We start from the raw sequence: 27,417 nt of genomic DNA, 5'->3' as shown, positions 1-27,417 counted from the left end.
TGTCTGACTCTTGTCACCATCTTGATTGCTTTTAAACATAGGTATCATTTATTCAGGACCCTCAAACACAAATGTTAGCATACAGTCTCAAAAATTAGAGGAGATAAAACTAAATGAGGAACCACCCAGAACAGCCATAGAGAATTCTGGGAAATCTATTGCTAACTCAAATGGAAAAAGATAGGTTGTGCTTTCTTCGCAGTGCTGTGTTGTGTATCACAGGTGGTTGGGAAAAAAATAAAGACTGAAAAGACTCACATAGTTCAACAAATGATGCTGGAACAACCGGACATTTCCATGCAAAAAAAAAAAAAGAGTCTACATAAAACCTTACACCCTTCACAAAAAGTAGCTCAAAGTGGATCCTAGACCTACATGTAAAACAACTCCTGGGAGTTTTAACATTGGGGAAAACCTGGATGACCTTGCGTTTGGTGATGAGTTTTTAGATACAACACCAAAGACACAATCCAAGAAAGAACAATTGATGAGCTGGACTTCATTAAAGTTAAAGGCTTCTGTGAAAGACACCATCAAGAGTATTGGAAAACAGGCCACAGTCTGGGAGAAAATATGTACAAAGATACTTCTGATAAAGGATTGTTATCCAGCATATACAAAGAATTCTTAAAACGCAACAATAATAGACAACCCAATCTAATGGGCAAAAGACCTTAACACACCTCACTAAAGAAAATATACAGATGGATGGTAAATTAGCTATCGGATTCTACCAAGAGCAATGGGGTCAAGGGATATGAGTGACCAAATGTGTCCTTGCTTCCCACCTAACTTATACATGAAGAAAGGAGACACAGTGGAAGTGGAATTCCTGAGATCTGAATGGGGTCCTAATTTTCAAACTGAATATTTCAAGGTTTTAGAGAAACAGAATCTCCACAGGGCACTTTGTAGGTGGGAAGGAATTGTAAGTGGCTAAGCCGGGTGATCACATAGGGAGAGGGCCAGAAGTAGTCTCCTTATTCTAGGTTGTCCTTGGATCATGGAAAGGATTTAGAAATATATATGTGCTTCCAGTAATAACAACAACTGATATTATCTGTCAGGTACTGTCCCAGTTGCTAAGGATATAATGAAGAACAAGGGACAAGGCATTTACAGAGCTCATATTCCTGGGGTGGTCAGACAATGAGCAAGGAACTCAATATTCAAACAACATAAATTCAGATAGGAATTAGCACTGAATATATTATTCAAGGATACTAATTGAAGCATCATTTCAAACTGAAACTTAAGTATCTATAAATATGCAACTGGTTATATAATTATTCCATTCATTAGAATGCTGTGAAAATAAAGGATAACATGGGACTATAAATGTTCAGAGGGAAAGATGTCCAGGAATTATTGTCAGTGAAAAAAGCAGATTATAATATGATGTGTTCCATTGTGTGTGGGTTTTTTTTCAACACTATCAAACATTTAACACAATTCTGACACCATCTGCCTAGAGGCCCCACTGTAAGCGTTCAGTCCTAGAAGGCTGCCCCCCACTTCAGATGCCAGCTGCAAGTCTAGCTTGTCACCTGTGCTTCTGACCCACTGTCAAAGTTGGAGTTTTCCACAACTGCCTCCACAGTATCAATTAATTTGCTAGAGCCACTCACAGAACTCAGAGACATTTCCTTGTGTTGACCAGTTCATTATAAAGAGTAGTATAAAGGATAGAGATGAACTGCCAGATGAAGAGGCACATAGGCAAAAGGGTATAAACCTTCCATGCTTTCTGAGGGACACTCAGTACCTCCATGAGTTCACCAACCGGGAAGCTCGCCAGACCCCATCTTTTTGGGTTTTTATGGAGGCTTCATTACATAGTCATGATTGATTAAATCACTGGCCATTGGCGACCAGTTCAACCTCCAGACCCTTGGAGGTCACGGGGTAGGACTGAAAGGTCCACGTGGTCGGTCGGTTCCCTGGCAACAAGTATCCATCTTTAGGTGCTTTCCAAAAGTCATCTCATTAACCTAAGCTTGGGTGTGGTTGAAAGGGATTTGTTATGAATATCAAGATACATTTAAAACTCTTATTATGGGGTCCCTGGGTGGCTCAGTTGGTGGAGTCTGACTTCCCCTCAGGTCGTGATCTCGCAGTTCTTGAGCTTGAGCTCTCTCGAGTTCTTGAGCTTGAGCTTGAGCTTGAGCTCTCTGCTGTCAGAGCCTGCTTGGGGCCCTCTGTCCCCCTCTTAACTCTTATCTCTTCAGAAATTCCAAGGGTTTTAGAAGCTCTGTGCCAAAACTGAGGACCAAGACCAAAAGATATTTTTTATGATCAATCACAATATCACATATGTATACAATAGTCCTATTTAACTTGTATTCAAACACTGTCTCATGTATATATTTAATGACTAGAGACAGGTACTAAGCTATGGACAATAGTTCTTTATAAGGAGTGAGATCATATGACAAGGAAACCTTTCACGTTCAGATTTATACATTTCGATATTGTTTGATTTCAAAATGAACATATGCTACCATCCACCTCCAAAATTGGGGGTTATGGAGCATGCTCAAAGTGGTGAGAAAGAACAGGCTGTTTTGCAAACTTCTATTACTTGTTTTATTTCACACTTCAGATAAATGAAGACATATTGCAGTTTAAGATATACATCAATAGGAAGATAAGTGGCTTCATGCATTTTGTTGTTATCAATATTATTCCAGAATTTTCTAAATTATTGCTCACCAGATAAATATTTCCTTTTTTTTCAATTTTGTAAAAGACACAGTATGCTTGTTTTTACATGCATAAAAATGTCTATGTGACATTAAAATTTCATTCATTCCATAGATGATATTCATGTATAAAATACATAGTTGGTTTCACCTCCTATTGTAACTTGGTTTGGAGCTCAACTTTGATGAAGGATCTGTATCTCTGGGTAGAGATCTTGGAAATGTTTAACATGTTTTAGTCCTATACTGAATTCTAAGTTAAATATTTCAAGATGGCTTTGGTCAGCCAAGCCTGACTGCTGGTATGCAGACATGAGCAAATCACTAAAAAAAGTGATTAAAACCCTTCCTTTGGATATGCAGCTTGGAAACCAGCATATCTGTTGAACGTATTAACAGTGACTCATAACCACATGAGTTAAATATACTGAGGAATTAAATGTTTAGCTCATAGCCCTGGATGAACTGAGGTCTAGGATTACCATAGCTACAACAGAAAATTGGAATTGATTTAGATATACTTGACTTGACTCCTAACTTCAAGGCCAAGAGTTTGCACCCTGTTGGGCTCAGCCAGGAGGGGAACCTCCCTGTCTCCCTCTGCCTTCTGTTTTCCAGATTCTGTCAAGCAGGAGGGGGAAAATATCTTTGCAGCTGCCCGTGGTATAACTTGAATTCTTGCTTCTGATGCAAAGTCCAAGAAGAACAGGAGCCCTGGTGACAAGCTCTAAGAGGAGGGACATCTGCACTTCCTTGCCTTGTTAGGGAATCCCCAAGAGCCCCCAGAATAATCCTACTTGACTCTGGGCCCCTTCCACCAGTAGATGCAGCAGGAGGTGCTCACTGGCACCCAGTCATCTTCTCTCAGCACATTCCTGGCTTGGGGGGTCATCCCTCTGCAGTAGGAACAGCTCAGAGCTCCCGGCTCCAAAGCTCCAGCAGCCAAACCCTGCTGTCTAGAAAGGAGCTGATATACTTGCTCACTCTCAGCTGCATAATGGGGTATAATCTTCCCAGATGAATGGGTAAACACACTTTGGAATTTTGCTTAGTGATAAAAAGATACTTGCAGTAACGAATCCATCTAAAAACATGCTCAGCAAACAAAGCCAGACACAGGTAAGTACACAACGAGTAAATAGTCTAGAAGTGGGTGAGTGATGAGACTAGAACTGCGGAGGGGTCAGAAGGCTGTATAGGCATGTCCAGCACACGCCATAGCATGTGTGGGTGTTTGTTAGCTGCTCAGCTTTGTTCAGAGTTCTAAGGAAGAAGGAACAGTCATCTTGACCATCTTGTTATACAAATCTGTGTCCTCACCCAGAAGCTGTTGGTTACCAACTCGGCATTCATTCTCCCCATACTTTTCATTACAGAACTCCTATTTGCTCAGTTAGCAATTCTCTTCTACATGGTGTTTCTTCTTAATTTGTTATTATGGTCCTCTCCTCCTGGTTAAGAAATATTTTAGGATTGGGTATGTGGCCCCCTTCTGGCCAATGGGATGTGAAAGGGCAGCAGGGGGCTCCTGGGAAAATTCTCTTCCTCTTCACAAGGAGATACCACAAGAGCTGGTCCTCCTCTTTTCTAGATATTACTGCCTCCAGCAGGGGCATCTGACCAACTATCTCTGCTGGTAGGAATGGTGACATGGGGATAAAAGCCAAAATCCTAAGAGTGGCAGAACATGAATATTGAGAACATTTGAATTCTTGATGATGTGGTTGGGTCCCTGAATTAACCAACCCTGGAGCAGCCCTCCCTCTGAACTTCATGTTAAGTGAGAAAATAAATCTCCTTATTTAAGCTACATTAAGTTGAATTTTCTGTTATTTGCTGCAGAAAGCATCTTAACTGATATAACGATCAACTCCGTGGGGGTAATACACAGCCCCAGTAGAGTGTCTGTTGCATAAAAGACACTAAATAAATGTTTTTTATAATATTATAAGAATGTGTATCTTAGCCCCTTTGAAGACCTCAGCTAGAGTTGCATCATTCCATCCAAACAAGCCTAAATATGAGCTTCTTTCTACTGTAAAATGAGTAGCAAAGTAAGAAGATATTGTAGGGATACATGTGGAGTTGTATGCATCTGGGAATTGCTGATGGTCAAGAGTCAACCGGGAAGGCAATGATAACCATCTGACTGGGGAAATGTGATTTATGTCTATAGGGACTTCAACCTTTCATACAAAATCCTTGAAAATTCTGCTATAGACATGGGAGAATGATGGCAGCACAGGATAATAAGTGATAGGCTGAAAGATTTCCCCATTCAGAGGTCTGATAAGGACAATGAAACAGATATTGAGCCTCTAGAACAAAAGGTTTAAAGTTTTTGGGTATGCCCTGAGTTCCTATACTCTTTTGTACTTAGAGAAATGTCACTCCCAGCAGATTTGCTTTGCACATTTGCCACAGCCAAAGTGATTTTTACAATGCGGAAAGTGGCAATTCAGGGAAGCTGTTGTTCAAACAATGACTCAGAACCATGACGTTATGAGGTTTTGATCAACACTGCACTTATTCTGCCCAATCATACTCATCATTTTTTTAACAGACTCCATTAAAAAAAAAAAAAAAAAGGTTTTTTTAAACGTTCATTTATCATTGAGAGACAGAGCATGATCATGGGAGAGGCAGAGAGAGGGGCTGACACAGAATCCAAAGCAGGCTCCAGGCCCTGAGCTGTCAGCACAGAGCCCGACAGGAGGCTCAAACTCACAAACCGTGAGGTCATGACCTGAGCCGAAGTTAGACGCTCAACCGACTGAGCCACTAGGCGCCCCAACAGACTCCATTTTTAGAGCAGCTTTAAGTTCACAGCAAAACTGAATGGAAGGTGCAGAGCCTTTCCATATACTTCCTATCCCACACATGCACAGCCTCCTCCATTATCACCATCACTCAGCACAGTGGTACATTTGTTACAATTGATGAACTACATTGACACATCATTAGCACCAGAAGTCTATACTGTATATATTAGTTTATTCCTGGTGTTGTACATTCTATGGGTTGACAAATGTATAACGACATGTATCCACCATTACAGTTTCGTACAGAATAGTTTCACTGACCTAAAATTTCTCTGTGTGTTGCCTATTCATTCCTCCCCTATAACACCTGGCAACCAGTGGTCCTTTTACTGTCTCCTTACTTTTGCCTTTCCCAGAATGTCATATAGTTGGAATCATACTACAATATGCAGCCTTTTTGATTGACTTCTTTCATTTAGTAACATCCACTTAATTTTTATCTGTGTCTTTTCATGGCTTAATTGCTCATTTCTTTTTAGCACTGAATAATATCCCATTCTCTCGATGCACCACAGTTTATTTATTCATTCTCCTACTGAAGGACATCTTGGTTACTTCCAAGTTTTGCCATTTGTATATAAAGCTGCTCTAGACAGGTTTTTGTGTGGACATTTTCAACTTATTTCAACTCATGTCGAAGAGTGTCATAGCTGGATCACATGGTTAAAGTGTGTTTAATTTTGTAAGAAATGGCCAGCTATCTTCCAGAGTGGCTAGACCATTGCATTCCCATCAGCAATGAATGAGAGGTACTGTTGCTCCACACCCTCATCAGCATTTGGTGGTGTCAGTGTTCTGGATAGTGATCATTCCCATAAGTATGCCATGGTATTTCACTGTGGTTTTAATTTGTAATTCCCTAATGACTTATGGTGGGGGATCACCTTTTCATATGTTTATGTGCTGTCTGTGTATCTTCAGATCTTTGGCCCATTTTGTAATCAGGTTGTTTTGTTTTGCAATTGTCAAACCAAATTTTTAACTTAATTTTAGTGGCCTATTTGCAAGAGATTGATCCTTTTACCCACCCTGATTCTATCCATCTATTCTCTGAAACTCATATGAAGGCAAGCCTAGAATTTCAGTTCAATGTGATATGCGTTATTTAACATCATCATGTTATGTGCCTGACATATTGTTTTAAGTATTGTGGAAGTTACAAAGAAATGTCAGATACAGTGCCTGGCATCTCGGCAATCTTTGGGGAAACTAAAAATATGGCAATGAAAACAAATTAATTGCCAAATGTGTGTATCCTTTCTAGGTGCTTCCAATGAAAACCTTTAATCCAATTAAAACTCTAAATGTTTAGGGGTGCCTGGGTGGCTCAGTTGGTTAAGTGTCCGACCTCATCTCAGGTCATGATCTCGTGGTTCCTGAGTTCAAGCCCCATGTCAGGCTCTGTGCTGACAGCCGAGAGCCTGGAGTCTGCTTCACATTCTGTGTCTCCCTCTCTCTCTGCCCCTCCCCTGTTTGTGTTCTGTTTCTCTCTCAAAAATAAATAAGCATTAAAAAACATTTTTAAGTCAAAGTTTCTAAATACATATATTTTAAAGTTATTTTATGAAAGGCGACAATCAATTCGGCAGATATTTTACTGAGACCCATTAATCTGTAAAGTTATAAACTGCATGCACATCTTATTTTTACTGGCGCACTAAGTACAGCAGGCAGGATAGAAGAGGGAATGGAATAATCATCTTACACTTCTTTTAAATAAATAAATTAGTGGAGAATTCTGTAAATGAAGAAATTTACCACAAAGATTCATACTTTTTTCTTTAGTGTGGAAATAAATACCACACCAGTGGAAATAAAAGCCAGCGTGGAAATAACCAACCAGTGAGCTAAAGTGTAGTAACAGTCACCATAACAGAGGTATGGTAGCAATCACTGATAGCAGTTTGGAAACAAATGCCTAATATTTGCTTTCTGCCAAAAGCCCAATCCTTCAGGAACCCTAAAACTATGATGAGTCTAGGAGAGAATACAAGCATCATGAGAGAGCCTGAATTTCATCTGAGGAATTATCAAGAGATAACAAAATGCCTTGTGGTAAAAGGACTAACCTGCAAACCTGGCTTCTCCATGGTAGTTCCCAGACTTACACAAGGCTCCTCAGTTAAGTGGGCCCCCCCCCCCCCCCCGCGAATGATCACCCCAGGAGGAAAAAAAAAGCACATTCCATGGAGATTAGATCCCTGGGGAGGCAGGAAGCAAACATTACAGGCAAGACACTGAGTGAGCCAGAAATTTCTGTAAGCTCCTTGGTCTTCACATAAAACACTCATGGAAATGGATTCTCAGAAACATTCTGCTGAAACCACACTGAGATGGGGCTGCTTCCCTGAAAAACAGAGCTGGCTTCTCTGATTAGCCTTTGTGTCCTAGAAAAACTACTGGTGTAAGAAGAGAGTAGTATCCTAGGTTAATATCTGCAAATAGAACTTTTTGACACATCCTTTGAACTTAGAGGCTTACTTTCCCCAGTGCTTTATTCTTTTTTTTTTTTTAATGTTTTATTTTATTTCTGGGAGAGAGAGACAGCGTGAGCAGGGGAGGGTCAGAAAGAGAGGGAGATACAGAATCTGAAATAGGCTCCAGGCTCTGAGCTGGCTGTCAGCACAGAGCTGGACACGGGGCTTGAACCCACAAACTGTGAGATCATGACCTGAGCCGAAGTCAGACGCTTAACCAACTGAGCCACCCAGGTGCCTCACCCGGTGCTTTATTCTAAGCCGGTTTCCTAGAGGTCTCCCATTTCCAAAAGGTACTCAGTGCTGAAATCAAGGACAGTAGATTGTCTAAACAAACCAAGAGCCTTCCTGTGGGTGACAGGATTGGGGAAATGGCTAAGATTATCACCCTGAGGAAGACTGTATTCTGGCACACTCTCAGCGGTCTACCGAATAGTCAGTCACTACGCCCACCACTGGCCCTTCTTCTTTGCTAATAGAACCCAAATGTTGTTCACTGTCCTCCAAGCAGCCACGTCCTTCAGGGAAAGCATAGCTTTTTTCTAGCCTCGTGAGCCTAATGTCTCTTTGCCAAGTGATTTGTTTTAGGCAACAGGCATGCACAACAATCCTGGCCAATGAGACAGGAGGAAAATGTGCCAGAAGGACTCTGGAAAAAATTTCTCTTGAAAAGGGGACACAGCACAGGGTCATTTCATGTTTCTGCCTCTGGAAGAATGCTAATGTTTATTTATTTGTTTGTTTATTCATTCATTTAAGAACTATTTCCTGCCCAGCGTGTGTCCTGAAATCCAAAGTCTACCTATTCTTGAAATTTAAAGGGATGGCTTTAAAATTATAGGTGAGTTTCAAAGGCATATTCCCATGAAGTCCTATACTTTAAAAATAGAGTATAAATGTACGGGAAATAGCAGCCCAGGAGAACTAAAGGCTGGCTAAGCAGTTCTGAAGGCCTAGACTGGCGCAGAGGTCGGGCAGAAGGCAATGGAGGCTGTGGGCAAAGCCTAAAGGCAAGAACATGGGAAAGAGAAGAACAGCATTTCTAGGGCTCCAAGAAAGCCAACAAACTCCATAGCCCAGGAGGTCCCCAAAGATTCGTAAGAGGATGTGGTGCCAAAGTCCTGGGTTGAAGAGCAGAACCTTACTGTCCAAGAATCTGGAAGCCCAACGCATGCTTGAACAGGAGGACACTTCTGATCTTAGACTAAAGATGTGTGCTCTCCGCCGTGATTTTAACTTCTCCACTGGCAAGGCATGTGTAGGCTGGCCCGGGCGCGTCGTGAAAGGGACTGAATCTAAGCCAGCTGGCTGGGTTCTGATCAGGGCACAGAGCAAGGTTCCACTCCTATTACAAGGCCTCTCTTGGATTTCCTCCTGTTTCTCTGGCCTCTTCTTTGGAGCTTTCTTCTTCTGCCCATCCCATAAATCATCTGTTCTCAAAGTGTGGCCCAGAGACCCTTGGGGGTGCTTGAGACACTTTCAGGGAAAATGTGACATTGAAACGATTTTCCTGATAATAAGATGTTATTTGTCTTTTTCACTCTGTCACGTGTGCACCGCAGAATTTTCCAGAGGCCACATGATGTGTGATAGGGCAACAGATTGAGGCCAGAAGCAAATATGAGAATGTAGCTGCCAGAAGATTCTCAAAGATGCAAAATAATGCCACTCTCCTTGTTAACTTTTCATTTTAGAAAATATAGCTATTCTTCAATAAAATGCTATCATTATAATGAGGCTAATTATTGCTATTTTGAAATGAATGAATAGGGGCGCCTAGGTGGCTCAGCCGGTTAAGCGTCCGACTTCCGCTCAGGTGGTGATCTCATGGCTTGTGAGTTCGAGCCCCGCATCGGGCTCTATGCCGACAGCTCAGAGCCTGGAGCCTGCTTCGGATTCTGTGTCTCCCTCTATCTCTGCCCCTCCCCCACTCGCGCTCTGTCTCTATCAAAAATAAAGAAACATTTAAAAATATTTTTAAAAACAGTGAATTATCCCATTAACTCTTGTTTTTTCTTTGGACAGTTACTCATTTCTTGATTTATATCCAAACCTCTTGATCTTCTCCTTCCTGCCACCAGTCAGTTCCCATGTTATCAGCATTTAGCACTCTCTGTTGGACAATTTTGGGGACAGCTGAGACTTCACTCAGCTCGCTTTGTCATTTGCTAAGAACTCTGATAGGTGAGGGAAGGAATTAATATTATGGGCTCATTTCCATTTCCATTCCAATGACCCGACTTCATATCAACAAAGCAATCTCGTCTATAACTGTCAGAAGGAAGTGGGGGAAAAAATAACCAGAAACCATGGTTTAGCTGATGGAGATGGAGATCTGTGGAGGGAAACAGGAGACCCGGGTGCATTTTGTAAACCTAAATGTTTTAAGATGTAATTCCAAATATCCTGCTTACTTTGGCTTTCTTTTATCATAAAACAGGCAGCTCTTTGTGCCGTGAAAGAGACACACAGGCTGCAAAGAGTCATCTGAACTGCCCAGTGATGTCTTTAATCTTGACCATTTTCAAACACAGATCTCCATCGTGAGCCATTTTCTAAGGAATTCTTACAATGCAGAGTCTGTTCAGAGGATGCTGATTTCAAAACCTCTGTACACAGGGCATAATGAAGAGGGGAAGAAAGTGCACAGTTTCGGGTAACTTAAGTAAAGGAAGAAAATTCGACAGGAAATGAAAGACTACCCAAGCTGAAAGCACGCCGCAAGCTATGATTCAGAATAAATGAACTGTAACTCTTCCAGGTTGAATACAGACCACCAGCGCTTGCCCTTAAGCCCTGTAGAGCACGCCAGCTTCCGGTTGTATTAATTTGCACAAATAAGAAAGGATGCATGAAGAATGTGCTTTCCATAATCACAGGCAAGACACTTAACGCTTCTCTTTCATCAATAGCTTAGGTTCTATAATTTTCCATCAACTTTTCTTCTCTTAGAACTATAGAAATTCCAATCACTCATGAACTGGTAAGCATGCTGTATACTCAATGTTTATTGGAGCCGGATGTGGAAAGATTAGCCGTTTAAGACCAATCCAAACAGTCTGGTAATCTAGGCATTTCGGATTGCAGAAGAAGCCACTGCAATGTTGGATTTTAGAGCTGCCTGTGTGTACGCGTGTGAGTATCAGCCAGTGGAGGGAGGAATTCAGTACTGCCTTGAGGACTGATGGCTGCTGTGTGCCCTCAAATCATTCTTGGAGCTTCGCCAGCTCCACTCTCTGTTACAGGAGGCTGGCGTCTGCAGCCTGTTGCCCAGGCTGCTGGTTCAGGGGGTCTCTGGCTGGGTTTGAGCAATCAGAGATTGGAGGAGGGAAGAAGGGAAAAACCAGGGTACTGCTCATCTTCCTTCTCTCGTGGTGACGTCATCTCTTGTGGTTCCAGCTTCCAGTGGATAAACCCAACATGATTCCAGACACCTGGGTGGCTCTGGCGGTTGAGCGTCCAACTGCACTTGGGTCATGATCTCACGGTTCTCTGGTTTGAGCCCCATATGGGGATCTACTATGACAGGGCAGAGCCTGCTTCAGATCCTCTTTCTCTCTCTCTGCCTCTCCCCTGCTCACATTCTCTCTCTCTGTCTTTTTCTCTGTCTCTGTCTCTCTCTCAAATAAATAAAACATTAAAAAACCCCAATATGATTCCAGCTTTGACTGGTCACTGTGTGTCTCTCCAGCCCCAGGGTGGTAGCAGTTTATGGCTGTGGCCAATTTGGGGTTTGCTTCCGTCCGCTGTTGGGCTTCTAGCCTTTGTAGTCAAGTTCCTTCATTAAATTCCACGTGTTTTAAATACTCAGATTTGTTTCTGTTTCCTAGCTGGATCCTGAATGACACAACTGATATATAGGTTAAGCGTCATCTGTTGAATCACGGCTTCCTTTAATTTTATATGGGATCTCCAACTTTTATAACAAAAATGATAATAGCTAATATATATAGAGAGCGAGAGCACTCTGTAAGTACCAGGTGAAAGTAATTCGTAAGTCACTAAACAGAGGATAGCTACAGCTTTAGCCTCCAGCTTCTCTTGGTAGCAGCTATGAAATCTCCTCTGGTTGAAATATGTAACATGGCTGATGTTATTCTGACTTGACCTTGACTGGCACATAGACTCTTCTACTTAAAACCAGGAAGTGTCCCCTTGATTCTTTTTTTTTTTTAATGGTACTTTCAGCCCATTTATGTCTGTATTTATTTCAACCATACTAAGTTTATGAGTTCTTATTTACATCACTGCCTTTCTTTTCTCTTTGGCTCTTATTTAGAAAATAGTAAGAACAAATACAAACTGTCAAATTGCACAAATACCATTTATGGAGATAGAGATGCTGCTGAAAGGGAATTTTTGACCAGCAGCCCGTGATTACATGACTCTTTGAAGTGTTCATCATCAAGTGGTGCATGGAAGATGCACATGGCAAACAAAGGTTGATTGAGAGATATGTGAACGCTTAACAGTTCAAAGGTTGAGGACTTCCGTATTTGCTTTCCTACCAGAGAACTACAGAATTCTGTTGGCTGACTTCTACCACTAATGTGATTAGAATATTTTTATTGACCATTTGGATTTTCTTGCCACCTGCCAGACTTCTTATGTTATAAAACATAACTTTTTATGCCATAAGGAAACAAGTGATGAAAATCAAAAGCTTCTGGCCACAGCCCATTGATACATGTGGTAGACAGCTTTCTAAGACAGCATCTGAAAATTCCTGCCTGTGGTATATGATCCCCTCCCCTTGAGTATGAGCAAAGCTGAAGATGATGGATGTCATGGCCATGATCACGTTATATTGCATGGCAGAAGGGGTTTTGCAGGTGTGATTTTTTTTAGGTTTTGCAGGCCCTAATAAGTTGACTTTGACTTATTCTGGATGGGCCTGACTTAATCATATCAGACCTTAAAAGGCACTGAATTCCTCCTGCAACAGATTCAAAGTGTTACAGAGAGGACCTCTCTGGAAGGTGCCACATGGTAAAGACATGAGAGGGCCTTTGGTATCTGAGAACTGTCCCCAGATAACAAACAGCAAAAAAAAGCAGGGGTCTTAGGTCTAACACAACGAAGGAAATGAATTCTGCCAACAATCTAAGGAAGATTGGAAGTGCATCTTTTCCTAGTCAAGCTTCCTGATGCGGACTCACCTGGCTGATCCTTAACTTCAGCTTTGTATGACCCTAATCAGAGCCAGACTCCTGACCCACAAAACCGGGAGGTAATAAATTTGTGTTGTGTTACTTCACTGAGCTTTTGGTAATTTCTCACCCAGTAATAGAAAAAATAATATCATCTATTGGGTGTGTGTGCAGATTCCACTTGCAATAGCAGCAAAATACATAATAGCCACAATGAGAAATATATTAAGAAAATTATAAAATTTTGTTGATGCATAAAAGAGGATTTGGAAAAGTGGGGAAATATATTATGTCCCTAATGGGAAAATTAAATGTTCAAAAGATGCCAATCCTAAAGTAGTTTTTATGACCGACAAGAGATACATTAATAGTCTAAATATTTTTGAAAAAAAGTAAATTATTTTAACAGAAAATATGCAGAACGCTTGGAAATCTGTGAGAAAGGTCATCTGAAAATAACACGCAAGACACTAATCCATACTCTCTCCTTGGAACTGATGGTAGAACAGACCTAAGTTTTAGACCAAGAAAACTCAGCTGGACTGAGATAGTAAATTCCAGAAGTGGGAGGAGAGATGATTTCACAAACCCACAGAGGTATAAAAGTAAGCACAGAGACAGTGAAGTTAGCCAAACCCATAGTGGGAATAGATTTGTGATAATTTTAGGACCTGAGACACAGGGTGTTTGAAAGCTCTCTGTGTGGTGCAAGGCACTTATACATTATTAGAGATTATCTTTGAAATATAGATAATGATATCTGGTTTACTTATCTTACAGTGTAATTTGATCAGTTCTATGAATATGTGGCTTAAAAATGCATGGATGTGGGTTCAGGTCATGATCTCACAGTTGGTGAGTTTGAGCCCTGCGTTGAGCTGGAGCCTGCTTCGGATTCTGTCTCCCTCTCTCTACCCCTCCCCCGCTCATGCTCTGTCTCTCTGAAGAATAAATAAATAAATAAACATTTTTAAAAAATTCATGGATGTTATGGTGATAGATGGTAGTGACACTTACAGTCAGCACAGCGTAATGTAGAGTTGTCAAGTCACTATGTTGTACACCTGAAAAAAAAAGCATGGATGTTAATAGAGGATTAGCTGCTTGCTGAAATCCCACCTGGACCCAAAATTTACACCCAGAGGGGCCATTTGAAGTCTCTGGGTGGTGGCAGCAGCAGGAGTTGCCACTGGGTAGAAGCCAGACTCTAGTGGAGCCCTCCCCTCCTCTCCAGCCTATAGGCTGCTTCAGCCACAGTGGTTTGGCCACATAAAAGCACCAGCTGGGACCTTGCTCAGCTTCACAGAGGGCTGTTTCATGGGTGAGCGATCTGTGTAGCTATGCTTAAAAGAATCCCACGCTTGGTGCATAGTTCTGTTAACACTGTCTTGAAATGCTTAATTTTCTTTTTCATCAAAGGACGGAGCATGTTCCTTTTGCACCGAGCCCTGCAAATTATGTAGCAAGTCCTAGCTTTAGAACCCATTTGGATTTTTGCTACTTTCTGACAAACAGGAATGAAATTTACTTGTAGTTAGGCACTCACCCAGAAGTGAGCGTTCCCCCAAATGCCCTGACTTGTGCTCTTTCCAGACTGTTCCTTCTCTCTAATATCCATCAGCTGAGTACACTATAAATGCCAGGAAACCGCCTGGACCTCAAAAGAGAATGTTGCTGAGATGAATTTCACCTCAGCGGCATTGCCATTCTATGAACAACCTCCACCTTGTTATAGGTGTGGCAAAACTTCTGTCCTGCCAGATTCCGGCCGGTGGTGTATAAATGACCCTATCTGGTGGGTGGCCTGGGTCCCCTGAGGATGCTTTCTTCCTGAATCGGCAGAGGAAGACAGATGAGGTTAGAAAAAGTATCAGTCAGAAGCCAAAAGTGATCACTCAGTAGTGAATTTCTACCACTGAATGTAGCTTACCCCCCTGAACCTCAGTTTCCTCATCTGCGAATGGGGCAAATAGAGGAGGTATCAACCCCCCTAGGATTGCCCAGGGGACAGGGAGTATGTGTAAAAGACTTCGTGTGTTTCCTGGGGCTTAGCGAATGTCAGCACTTAGGAACATCAGTTCTTTTAAAAATTTTTATGTTTAAAAATATTTATTGAAGTATAATTAACATACAATGTTATATTAGTTTCAGGTGTACAGCTTATTGATTCAAAAATTCTATACATTACTCAGTGCTCACAATAAGTGTAATCGCCGTCTGTCACCATACAACATTATGCCATTATTGACTATATTCCCTACGCTGTTCTTTCCACCTCTGTGATTTATCTTATAACTGGAAGTTTGTATCTCTTAATCCCCTTTATCTGTTTCACAGATCCCCCCACCCACCTCCCCTTTGGCAACCACAAGTTCTCTGCATTTAAGAGTCTGGTTTTTTGTTTCTGAAACATCTTGTTTTTTAAAAATGTTTATTTATTTTGAGAGGCAAGGGAGGGGCAGAGAGAGAGGGAGAGAGAGAATCCCACGCAGGCTCCCGGCTGTCAGCGCTGAGCCCCATGCCCCCTGGACCCCAACTATGAGATCATGACCTGAGATCAGGAGTTGGCCGCTTAACCCACTGAGCCCCACCGGGCGATCCTGAAGCATCGAATCTCAATCATTTGGATCAGGGGCCTGGGAGAACCTGATACCTATGGTTCTGCGCACCATCCCCCCCTCCCCCCCACGCCACCTCCTAAAAAGAGCCTGCCCGCTTGACAACCCCTGAAGGTGGTTCCTGGACGCAGGCTAGCGCACGTGCGTTCTCAGCGTTCATCTGGGCGGTGCTATCTCCGCTCCCGCCCTCNCCTGCCGGGCTCGGGGTGGGGGCTCTGGCCTATTGCAGGATGGAAAGTCTGGTGTGCGGAGGGCGGGAGGGGGAGAGAGTCGGAGGGAGGCGCGCGGGTGAAAGGGGCATTGATGCAGCCCGCGGCGGCCTGGGAGCTCGGCGGGGCCANCACACGCCATGCGCCCCCGCGTCCCTGCCGCCGCCTCCCCGCAGCGGCTCCTCGGCCTCCTGCTGCTGTTGCTGCTGCAGCTGCGGGCGCCGTCGAGCGCCTCCGAGACCCCCAAGGGGAAGCAAAAGGCGCTGCTCCGGCAGAGGGAGGTGGTGGACCTGGTGAGTGCGGCGGCGGGGCCAGAGCCGCGGGCCGCACGGGCCGGACGTGCGTCCAGCTGTGGGGGGAGGGGTGGTCTGGACAGCTTCGTAGGTGGGTCGTGCGTGTGCCTGGCTGTCCCGCTTTGTCTGAGTCCACGTGTAAGGTAGGACCTGCGCCAGGCGTGCGGTGAGGCCGTGGAACTCGCGCGGGAGACCCAAATGACAGGGCCATCGTGGAGCGGAGATGCGATGTGGGTCGGGTGGGACGCCCCAAAATACGGGGAGACGCCCAGTAATTTCTGGCCTCTGAGGGCCCTCCACACCCCGGGAAGATGGAGAGGGTGAGGGCGGCGAGGAGAGCAGAACGAGAAGCTTAGGTAGGTTAGAAGGTGGGCCTGGGAGCTGCCTGGGAGCCCCTAGGCTCGCTGATCCCCTGGGTGGGCCTGGCCCAGAGCCCTGCGACGTGTCCTGTGTAGGGGCTGGTGGCCACGTCTGCCTGCAGGAGAGAATAACAGCCCTCACAAAGCATCCGTCCAACTCTTTGTAACTTGAATACTATGAGTCACGTTGGGTCATCCTCCTAGGAAGTATGGGCTGCAATTTACTTTGTTGGACGACCACAGCTCAGGACAGGAATGGTTCAGAGGGATTAAGCCGGAAGGGGGAAATGAAGGGACCCCCGCACTAACCCTCCAAGGACCCATTGCATTGTTCCGTTTAGACAGAGAGGCAGGCAGTCCTTCCAGATACCCTGGGTCCCCAGCCACCAAGCTGGAGCATCACAGTGGACCTCAGGGAGAAGTTTCCAGGACAGCAAATTAGCCCAAGTGCTTTCTGAGGGGCTAATCTACCGGGAGGTCTGTTTGCTTAAAGCTCTTTCCCTCCAAAAGTCAACCAGCCTCATGGAGGGAGTCCTCTGCCGGCGTCTAGAGCAGTCTTTTCACAACCTACCCTATTCCTTGGCACATAATAAACTTGAGTCCTTAAGCCAATCTTATTTGCAGACAAATATGGCTTACAGGCATTGCAGGGCATAAAGTGGTGGCATTGTTTTGATAAAAAAACTGTTTTGGATTTGTTAAGTTGCCATTATAAACTGAGCCAATAAACCAAACTCCCTGGCAGCGAGTTCTATGACAGATTCAAAAGCTCTGAAAAAAAAAAAAAAAAATCCTACCATTGCACACTGCACTTTTCGGTGATGTGCTATGTAATTTTGCTCCACAACGCAGACAATGTGTTCAGGGCTACGGTTCTATTTTAAGTGTCTAAATTGTTTAAAACTGTACCAAATGGTTGTGGTATATGTGCAGTTGGCATTTATAAACTTGTAATTCTGATCCACAAAATGCCCCTGTTTCTCCATAAAGCTAGCAATTTTTTTCTTTTCCTTCACGGATTTTCAGTCCCTGCGGTTTCCCACAGCTCTCGCCCAACTTGGAAAAAAGCTTATTGTGCAGCCAAGCTCAGGTGCATCCTGTAGGCTGGATTTGGTTTTGCTGGAGAAAAAAAATGTTCATGTGGTCATTAAGAAAGTTTCAACAGATTCTATAAAGCAACTTCTTTGTACAGATTCTGTCAAAGCGCTCCTTTCAGGCTTCCAGCAAGCTCTGCCCCCTGGTGGTCAGGGAGAGAAACAGGGGCTCATTCTACAGACATTTCTAGAACACCTGCCTAGTACTAAGCATGTGCTGGGTTAGCATTTTATTTTTTATTTTTTTAACTTTTTAAAATTTATTTTTGATAGAGACAGAGTGCGAGCATGGGGGGGCAGAGAGAGAGGGAGACACAGAATCCGAAGCAGGCTCCAGGCTCTGAGCTGTCAGCACTGAGCTGGAAGTGGGGCTTGAGCCCACCAACCGAGGGATCATGACCTGAGCCAAAATCAAGAGTTGAGGGGCGNTTTTTTTTTTTTTTTGAGAGAGAGAGCGAGCGAGAGAGAGCACGAGTGGAGGATGGGCAGAGAGAATCTTAAGGAGGTTCGCTCAGCATGGTGCCCAACTTGGGGCTCCATCTCACTGCCATGAGATCATGACCTGAGCCAAAATCAAGAGTTGGATGCTTAACCAACTGAGCCATCCAGGCATCCCTGTTTTCGAATATTTTATATTTTAGCATGTCTTCAAATACTTTTGCAATTTTGTTAAATACTTTTCTTACTATTTCTTTGGCAATAAATAAATAATGCTTTTTTTCTTACATCAGGAAAATGGCAGTGGCCAAAGTCATGACACAAATCATTTATCAAAACAAAGATGAGGGGCACCTGGGTGGCTCAGTCAATTGAGCATCTGACTATTGATTTTGGCTCAGGTCATGATCTCAGGGTTGTGGAATTGAACCCTCCCTTCCCTACCCCCATCAGTGTGGAGCCTGCTTAAGATTCTGTCTCTCCTCTCTCCCCACTGCCCTTTTCTCCTGCTCTCATGTGCTCTCTGTCTCTAAAATAAACTGTAAAAAACAAAGATAAAATTGGTGATGTGAAAAGAAATTGATTGGGGAAACATTATATACATGAGGATCCTTCCTAGGCAATGTCATTATTGGGTTTTATAATATGACCATGTCTAATCCCAGATGGTGAAATTGAAAAATAAGCTTTGAAGTTATTTGAATATTTAAGGAATCTTGGTTTCCTTGTTTTCACTGGACAGTATCCTTATATAGAATGATAGTATAATTTACACAAATAGGGGAATGTTAAAGTAAAAATTTAAGTGGATTGCAGTTAGGGTTTGGAGAGTCCTAATAAAAGAACCTATTCAGGAATCAACACGGGAATTAGACAGACAGAGATAAAATATCACCTTTACCACTTATCCAACTACATTGGTACGTGTGGCTTATGTGTGCTGGCTGGCAGGTTTGCTAATGCTGCCTTTCCCAGCCCACGACCCTGCCCGAGGAGTAGATACACTTGCCCAGCGTCACTGCCTCACATGGTCTTGGGGGAATAATAAGAATCATCGTGGCTGACACGCGCAGTCCGTACTGCGTGCCCCGCACTGCTCGGAGCACATTTTATGTTATCTCACTTAAATCTCATATGAACCCTACAAGGTAAGAATCTTTATTATTTTCTTCATTTTACAGGTAAGGAAACGGGCACTGAAATGTAGAATAAGTTGCCTTATCTCACATAGCGCATGTGGTTGAGCTAGGATTAAAATCCAGAGCACCTAGCTCAAGAATCTATGCTCTTAATTTCTCCCTGATACCCGGAAATAATCCTACCATTTAAGAGGTTGGATAGATTACTGCCACCCTAATGAAAACCAGCGGTCACTTATAACCATGTCATTCACTCCGGAGAAGGAGTGAGCTTGGAGGCCCGAAGTGTTACCCTATCGACACTTCCTTCCCATAAAAATAGAAGCAGGAGATGTGCAATCCATTTCAAAGATTTTACCGGTTTAAGATCATTATTAACTGAGATTTTAAAATAATTTTATCACTAGGAATCGATCTTAGGGAGATCTTTCAAGAGACGATAAAAGTTATATGCGTGAAGACTTTCATTCAATAATATTAATGACAGAAAAAATAGAAACAACCTAAGTACCCCAGAATAATGCAGTGGTTGCATTAAAAATCGTAAGGTATCATTCGGAACTCCAAGTCTCTTTACAACATATAGGGTCAGAAGAAAACAGCAGTATATATCCAATTATGTTCACCCTGAAATACAGCTATTTAAAAATTATGTGTACTTTTCATAAGCAGTAAGAAAAAGCAGGCAAATGAAAACACACTTGATTTGTGTGTGTGTAAGTGCTTGTGCAGTTTGTGCAATGAAACGAACAGGAAAGAAATCTTAATATTTCAGAAATAACCTTAAAATCAGTTCTTTATAGTAACTCAGGTAGAACATGAGCAAGTGGTATGAAGGGATTCTGTGCTCCAAGTGCTCAAAATAAATGCGACTCTGGTCAGAATAAGTCTTGGGATCTTGAGTGGTGAGGGTTTGTCCCCTCTCCTTTTTCTGCTCTAGTATAATGGGATGTGCTTACAAGGACCTGCAGGGGTGCCTGGACGAGATGGGAGCCCTGGGGCCAATGGCATTCCTGGTACCCCTGGCATCCCGGGTCGGGATGGATTCAAAGGAGAGAAGGGTGAATGCCTGAGGGAAAGCTTTGAGGAGTCCTGGACGCCTAACTACAAGCAGTGCTCGTGGAGTTCGCTGAATTACGGCATCGATCTTGGAAAAATTGCGGTAAGTGAAGCCTGGATTATTTTAACGTTGAAGCAAAACCTAAGTGTTTTCATAGTTGCGTGTGAAGTTTAGAGGAGATTTTATTTTATTTTTACTAAAAGACTTTCTACAAAATCAAGGAGTAGGGATCCTGTAGCTTTTCAGTTAGAATTAATGGGGAAGAAAACATTTCAGAGTTAATTTTATAAAGGTATTTCTAAGACATATAAATCACCGTGTTGTTTTAACCCTAATAATATGTAACATAACCTACTCCCTTTTTTAAATGCAAACAAAAAGGGAGAGTGTGGATACTAAGCAACTTTTCAGTCTTGTTCTAAGTTGAATTTATATTTAAATTAGTATAAAAAATTCTGCTGTGGCTCCAGACCACGAAAGAGTGGGAAGAAATTTCCAAGAAACTATCCTGTGATAGGAATTATCTCGAAGTGGGAAGTGTATTGGTATTTGTCCTTATTCTGGGTAGCAGGTGGGAGGTGGAACGGACCAGAGGTGTACTACAGTGAGCATTTAAAATTTTTCTGTGAGGACTCCTGTGTGGCTCAGGTGGTTAAGTGTCAGGTCAGTTGGTTAAGCTCAGGTCATGATCTCACAGTTCGGAAGTTCGAGTCCTGCATCGGGCTCTGTGCTTACAGCTCAGAGTCTGAATCCTGCTTTGGATTCTCTGTCTCCCTCTCTCTCTCTGCCCCTCTCCCTCTCATACCCTATCACTCTCTCTCTAAAATAAACATTAAAAAATTAAAAGAATAAGTATATAGAGACAGTGCGAGTCTAGAATATAAGGTTCCATGAGGGTAGAGATTCTGTTTCATTCACTGCCGTAACTGTAGCATCATATTTTTTAGAATGAAAAAACAAAAGTAAATACATAGATTGGTTTGGTTTAAGATACGGAAGACTAGCTGTTTTGAGTAAAACTAAAAGATACCTTCAATGATGTGAATAATTTTAAGAATGCCATAATTTGATTTTCTGAGAGTACCTAATATCAGACTCTTATCTACTTTGCAGAGAACCTCTCTCCTGTAAAAGCTAAGCTTTTAAAAATGTAATCTGAGGGGTGCCTGGGTGGCTCAGTCAGTTAAGCGTCTGACTCTTGGTTTCGGCTCAGGTCATGATCTCACGGTCTTGTGGGTTCAAGCCCTGTATGGGGCTCTGCGCTGGCAGTGCGGAGCCTGCTTAGGATTCTCTCTCTCCCCCTCACTGCCCTACCCCGACTCGTGCTGTCTCTGTCTCTCTCAAAACTAAAATAAATAAACTTTAAAAATAAAAAATGAAAATAAAGTGTAGTTTGAAGAAAAGGGAAGTTAGATAAAACCCACAATGCAATTTGAAAGCATAATTTCAATGCAGATTGAAAATGCTAATGAGACCCTGTTTCTGTGTTTGTGCCAGGAGTGCACGTTTACAAAGATGCGCTCCAACAGTGCTTTACGAGTCTTGTTCAGCGGCTCACTTCGGCTAAAATGCAGAAGTGCGTGCTGTCAGCGTTGGTATTTCACGTTCAACGGAGCTGAATGTTCAGGACCTCTTCCCATTGAAGCCATAATTTATTTGGACCAAGGAAGCCCTGAACTCAATTCAACAATTAATATTCATCGCACTTCTTCTGGTACGTAGAATAGTGACTGCGGAAAGTGCCTGAACGTCTTTAGAGGCCAAAACTGGCTTTGAATCCACTAGCGTGTTAGCTCACTAGCCTGCGAGGAGGAGACCTATAGCAAGTTTTCAACACCAGATTCGTCATCCTGATTGCATTTCAGAATTCCTTGAAATGGATCTTTAAAAAAACATGCAGATGCCTGGGTCCCGTCTCTGACCGACTGAGTCAGAATCTCTGTGGATATGTACTGTATTTTTTAAAAGATCCCCAAGGTTGAAAATGAGTGACTTAGATGAAATGGCAAAACAGTCTCTAATGCCACAGAGCAGTGGTTTTCAACCCTAGCTACCTATTAGGCTCAACTGGGGAACTTAAAAAATCCCCGTACTACCCCTTCAGGGAGTCTGACTTAATGGGTCTGGATGCCGCCCAGGGAATGGATTTCAGAATCTCCTCCAGTTATCCTAATGCTCAGTCAAGGCTGAGATCCATAAGCGTAGGTTGATAAGGAGATTATGTCTCTGCCTTGTCCTTTAAAAGGATACATAGGGTCTGCTAAACCTGCAACAGAGAACATTTCTATATTGCATTCTCGGTTTCTGTAAGAAAATGACATTCATTTTAGCCAGTGGTCACTTTTGCTGTAAGAAAAAAAAGATAGTTTGTTTTGTTCTATTTTAAGGTTCATTAAAGAAAGTTTGGAAGATACCAAAAAATAGAATTGGGGAGCTCCCATTAACGTCATCGCCCAGACACACCACTGTCAGAATTCGGTATCTCACGTCTCCGTGGGATAGCACAGCCTGACAGCCCACGGCATGAGAACCACAAGACGTGTATATCACCAGCTTCATTTCCCTGATTTCTTGCAGGGATTTCTCACTAACCTTGTACTTTAAAATGGCAGAGGGAAGAGAAGAGATCCCTGTAAGCCAGAGGAAATGATATTGCAGCAAGCTTTGAGGATTCAAGTCAGATGCTGAACCTGGAAACTAATGCAGCACATTTCTTGTTCCTAAGAAGCCAAGGCTTCCACATTCTTCCTCAAATCCCCACAGTATCCTTGAGATATAAAGAAGATATTTTAACCCCCTCTTTTTGCACGTAGAGAAGGTCCAGGGAAATAAAGTGTGTTACCCAGGACAGCGGTAGAATCGGTGTTCAGGAGAGCAGAACCCAGCTCCTTGCCTGCATCCTTGTTTCCCTTGCCGGCTCTTTGATCTGGTTAAAAAGCTTCATCACTAAGTCCTTAGATACATGTGCTGGAAAGGATGATATGTTTTGCATCTGGAGAAGCAGTCTCTAAAATAAGAAAGATCTAGATTTAAATTTTGATTAGGAAATTATATATGTTAAACAGTAATTAGGATGAGCAACTTGCTTTCTATCGCATTACCTTTAAGGTGTTTGAGCTAATATCTTGCTATAATCTAAGCCCTCAGGCCCAGAACTATGATCGATATGTGCATATGCTATATAAATTATTTAACACAGCATTTCCCAACCGTGTTGTAGAAACTCATTTGGGGTGATCAGTTGGGTGGAATGTCAGAAGTACTTTATTACTCATAACAGTTTCTGTATTAAGATCGTGGAAGGTTACCATCTCTCCCTTGCACACTGTTACTCTTTCTTGGGAGAAAGGGGACACACTTAGCACGTTGAGGATGACTGAAGGCCTCGGATAGGTCCATGGGAGTTTAAAAAACATTTGAATGCTACCTTGTTGCCTGGGTCTAGGAGAAAAATAGGTCTAGAACTCCCTAATCCAATAATTCATAAATCACAATACTATATTATCACTGCAAAAAATGTTCATTCATTCAAAAAACATGATGTCATATGTTGAAGACCATGAAGTAACCATTTGACTTCTCATGCGAGGCAGATGCTAGACCCATACTTGTCTTACATCATGTAGTATGAGCTGAGCAAGCTTCTAGGCCATGGATCTGCAGAACTTAGGAGCACATGAGTATTTCTGGGCATTTTCACCCAGCATGGCCCTAGATTAAATGGGATTGTGGCCACAGTGCTTCGTTCTCCCCGCTTTGAAAGGGGCCTGAACCACAGTCAAATCCCTGGATTCTGAGGGACTTACCTTAGATTCGCTCATGTGTCAGCTAAAGGAAGAAGATGGCTTCAGATCTACATCACTGAGGCTCGGCTGGGATGTACTAACCTACCAAACGGGACATCTAACCAGTCACATGATAGCCCCCCTCCACAACTTATATGTCAGGACCCATTTTCTTAAAGAATCTGGCAACCTTTGGTTCCTTTTCCCCCTTATACAGACACATATCTTATTGTCTGTTAAAATGACCATTGGGGGATTTTTTTTTTTTTAATACAGAAGAACCGTGGTAAGATGGAATGCGAGTTGTATATTAGCATGTGAAAGTCCAGAGACCCTGAGAAAACTTGTACATTTATAAAGCATTTGAACACAGAGAAAAAAAGAAGGCTGTTTTTTTTTTTTCCACTGTGAGGAAATTCTGTGAAAAATGGGCTTCCAGATTGAAGGACTGGTATAATGATTATGCTAGAATTTCTTTTAGCATTATACAAGTCCTTTCTTCTCCCTGAATGCCATCAAGTGTATAGGTAAGTGTTGGAAAAGGAGTTCTTTCAAAAAGACCTGCACAGCAAATAAAAGTCTTGGCTTTCAAAAGTATAGGCTTCCTTTGTTTAGTTACCCAAATTGGTTTTTTTTGTTTTCAGTCACCTAAACAGTAACTTTCAGGAACTAAACAGACTGTGCTTTTATGGTCGAAACCTGTAAGAAAACTACCCATTAAGCTTATATCATCGAATGGAGAGGTATACATCTTTTAAAAATATTTACCTGGTAAGAAAAAGAGAACTTTATGAAGTCCTTATTAAGTGTTAGAATTCTTAATTCATCATACATTGAGTAGATCTGTTCTCCAGCTTGCTAAGCAATAAAATTTAGATGAAGACTTTTGCTTTTTGTTCTCAAGAAAGATGTCCCTTTCATCTCTTGTTCTGCAGTGGAAGGACTCTGTGAAGGACTTGGTGCCGGATTGGTGGATGTTGCTATCTGGGTTGGGACTTGCTCGGATTACCCGAAAGGAGATGCCTCGACTGGCTGGAATTCAGTGTCTCGCATTATTATTGAAGAACTACCAAAATAGTTTCTTTGATTTTCATTCCCTACCTCTTTTTTGTTTTTATTAAACCTTTGAACGGTTCATTTTAGTGGCATTTTATAGACGTTTTATGTATGCATCTAAATAAAAAACAAAGCTAAATGTGTTTACAGTATGATTTCACACTGTTTGAAAATCCAGTATTATTCATTTCCTTTTCATCAAAAATGGTTTCAGGATTTTGTAGTTGATTAGAATACTTACTTCAGATTACCCGTTCCCTGAACCTGTAATTTGGAATGTCATTGTGGTCTTGAACTTTTCCTCTTTTCTTAACGATAGCACTTTTTAAAACATAAGGCTACCCATTTTTGTATAAGTTGTAAATGTTCAGAACTGTTTTATATCTGTGAAATAAAACTTATTTCAAACTACTTTAATATCTTTAACCTAATTGCTACTAAAATTAGATTTCTCAGTACTTTATATCTGAAAAGTTGGGTTCCATTAACAATTATATATATATTAAATTTTAGGACATGTACTGTTCCATATTTTTTTTTAACGTTCATTTATTTTTGAGAGAGAGAGAGCATGAGCAGGGGAGAGTCAGAGAGAGAGTGAGGGAGACACAGAATCCAAAGCAGGCTCCAGGCTCCGAGCTGTTAGCACAGAGCCCGATGCAGGGCTCAAACTCACGAACCATGAGATCATAACCTGAGCTGAAGTCGACCGCGCAACCAATTGAGCCACACAGGTGCCCCTTTGTTTTGAAGAGTATAAAGGAAAGGGGGTATTTATGTGTCAGGAAATATGTTAACAAGTACTTTAGGAATTTTATCTCTAACAAAGAATAAAAAGATGTGAATTCTGCCCTCCCAACTTCTTACTTCCAATTGGTAGGTAAGGAGGGTAAAATATATACAATTAACAATAAATCAAATGTCAATATATTGACATAAAAGTTATTGAAGCAGGTGGTATAATTCAAAGAGTTGTATTACTTGTGGTCATCAGAAAGAATTCATGATACAAGAAGTACAAGTATCAGATGATAAAATTAAGTGAATCCTGGTTGAAGTGGAAGGATTAGTATGAACTCCTAAAGTACTTTATATTAAATAAGGTAATAATTTAAATGTCTTAAATAAAACTGTAACAACAGGGCCACCTGGGCGACTCAGTTGGTTAAGCATTCGACTTTTGATTTGGGCTCAGGTCATGATCTCATGATTGTGAGCTTGAGCCCTATGTTGGACTCCACACTGAGCATGGAGCCTGTTTAAGATTCTCTGCCCCTCCCTCACCTGTGTGAGCTCCCTCCCTCTCTCTCTCTTAAACAAAAAATAACAACAAAGTCCCTTAGTTTTTGGCCCATAGACGATGACCTAGAAATGATGACAAGTCTAGTAACACATATTCCATTTCCTACTAAAAGGAGCTAAGGCTACTTGAAGAGATGGGTGATTTCATCTCTGGGGCAGGGAATGTACAGTATGAGTCTGGAACTCTCAGCATCCTGGAAAACAAGGCAACTATGAAAGATAACTGAAAAGAAGCCAAGAGCCAACCTGAATCTGTTCCCACTGGCAAAGATAATACAATTTAAGGAGCGGTAAAGAGGGGCACCTGGGTGGCTTAGTCGGTTAAGCGTCCGACTTTTGCTTAGGTCATGATCTTGCGGTTCTCGGGTTCGAGCCCCGCATCGGGCTCTGTGCTGACTGCCAGCTCAGAGCCTGGAGCCTGTTTCAGAGTCTGTGACTCCCTCTCTCTCTGACCCTCCCCTGCTCACGCTGTCTTGCTCTCTCTTCTAGAAATAAATAAAACATTTAAAAAAAAATTCTTAAGGAGCGGTAAAGATAATAATGGCAATGGTTTGCAACACATCAAATGTGTTTTAATGCAGGAGTTCATAATGATATTAACATACAATTCATTGGTCAACTTGGAGGATGCCAGCAAACCAACTTGTTACTGTGAAAATTGGTAAATAGGAAAAAGCCAAGCATTTATTCTGCTTTCTCTGTATGAACTGCATTTCTGGGTAATCAAACTGTTGATCAAGGGAAATTTTCCCTTATAGAAGTGTGTGTGGGGGCGCTTGGGTGGTTCAATCGGTTAAGTGTCCGACTTCGGCTCAGGTCCTGATCTCACCGTTCGTGGATTCAAGCCCTGCGTCGGGCTCTGTGCTGACAGCTCAGAGCCTGGAGCCTGTTTCAGATTCTGTGTCTCCCTCTC

The 27,417-nt window shown here is 42.3% G+C and overlaps 1 protein-coding gene across 1 annotated transcript; it reads left to right on the top strand.

The window, feature by feature from the left end:
- Nucleotides 1-16,110: 16,110 nt before the first annotated feature.
- Nucleotides 16,111-25,613, top strand: CTHRC1 (collagen triple helix repeat containing 1). The gene is made up of 4 exons (XM_077748181.1): nucleotides 16,111-16,271; nucleotides 20,242-20,463; nucleotides 21,859-22,075; nucleotides 25,082-25,613. Exons 1-4 carry the CDS (start codon nucleotides 16,119-16,121, stop codon nucleotides 25,222-25,224), a joined length of 735 nt encoding a protein of 244 aa, XP_077604307.1. The 5' UTR covers nucleotides 16,111-16,118; the 3' UTR covers nucleotides 25,225-25,613.
- Nucleotides 25,614-27,417: the final 1,804 nt, after the last annotated feature.

Source organism: Crocuta crocuta, unplaced genomic scaffold (assembly GCF_008692635.1).
Source record: "Crocuta crocuta isolate KB4526 unplaced genomic scaffold, BGI_CrCroc_1.0 scaffold39, whole genome shotgun sequence".
NCBI lineage: Eukaryota > Metazoa > Chordata > Mammalia > Carnivora > Hyaenidae > Crocuta > Crocuta crocuta.
Note: the sequence above shows the minus strand (reverse complement) of the source record. Positions and strands in the feature narration are given on the sequence as shown.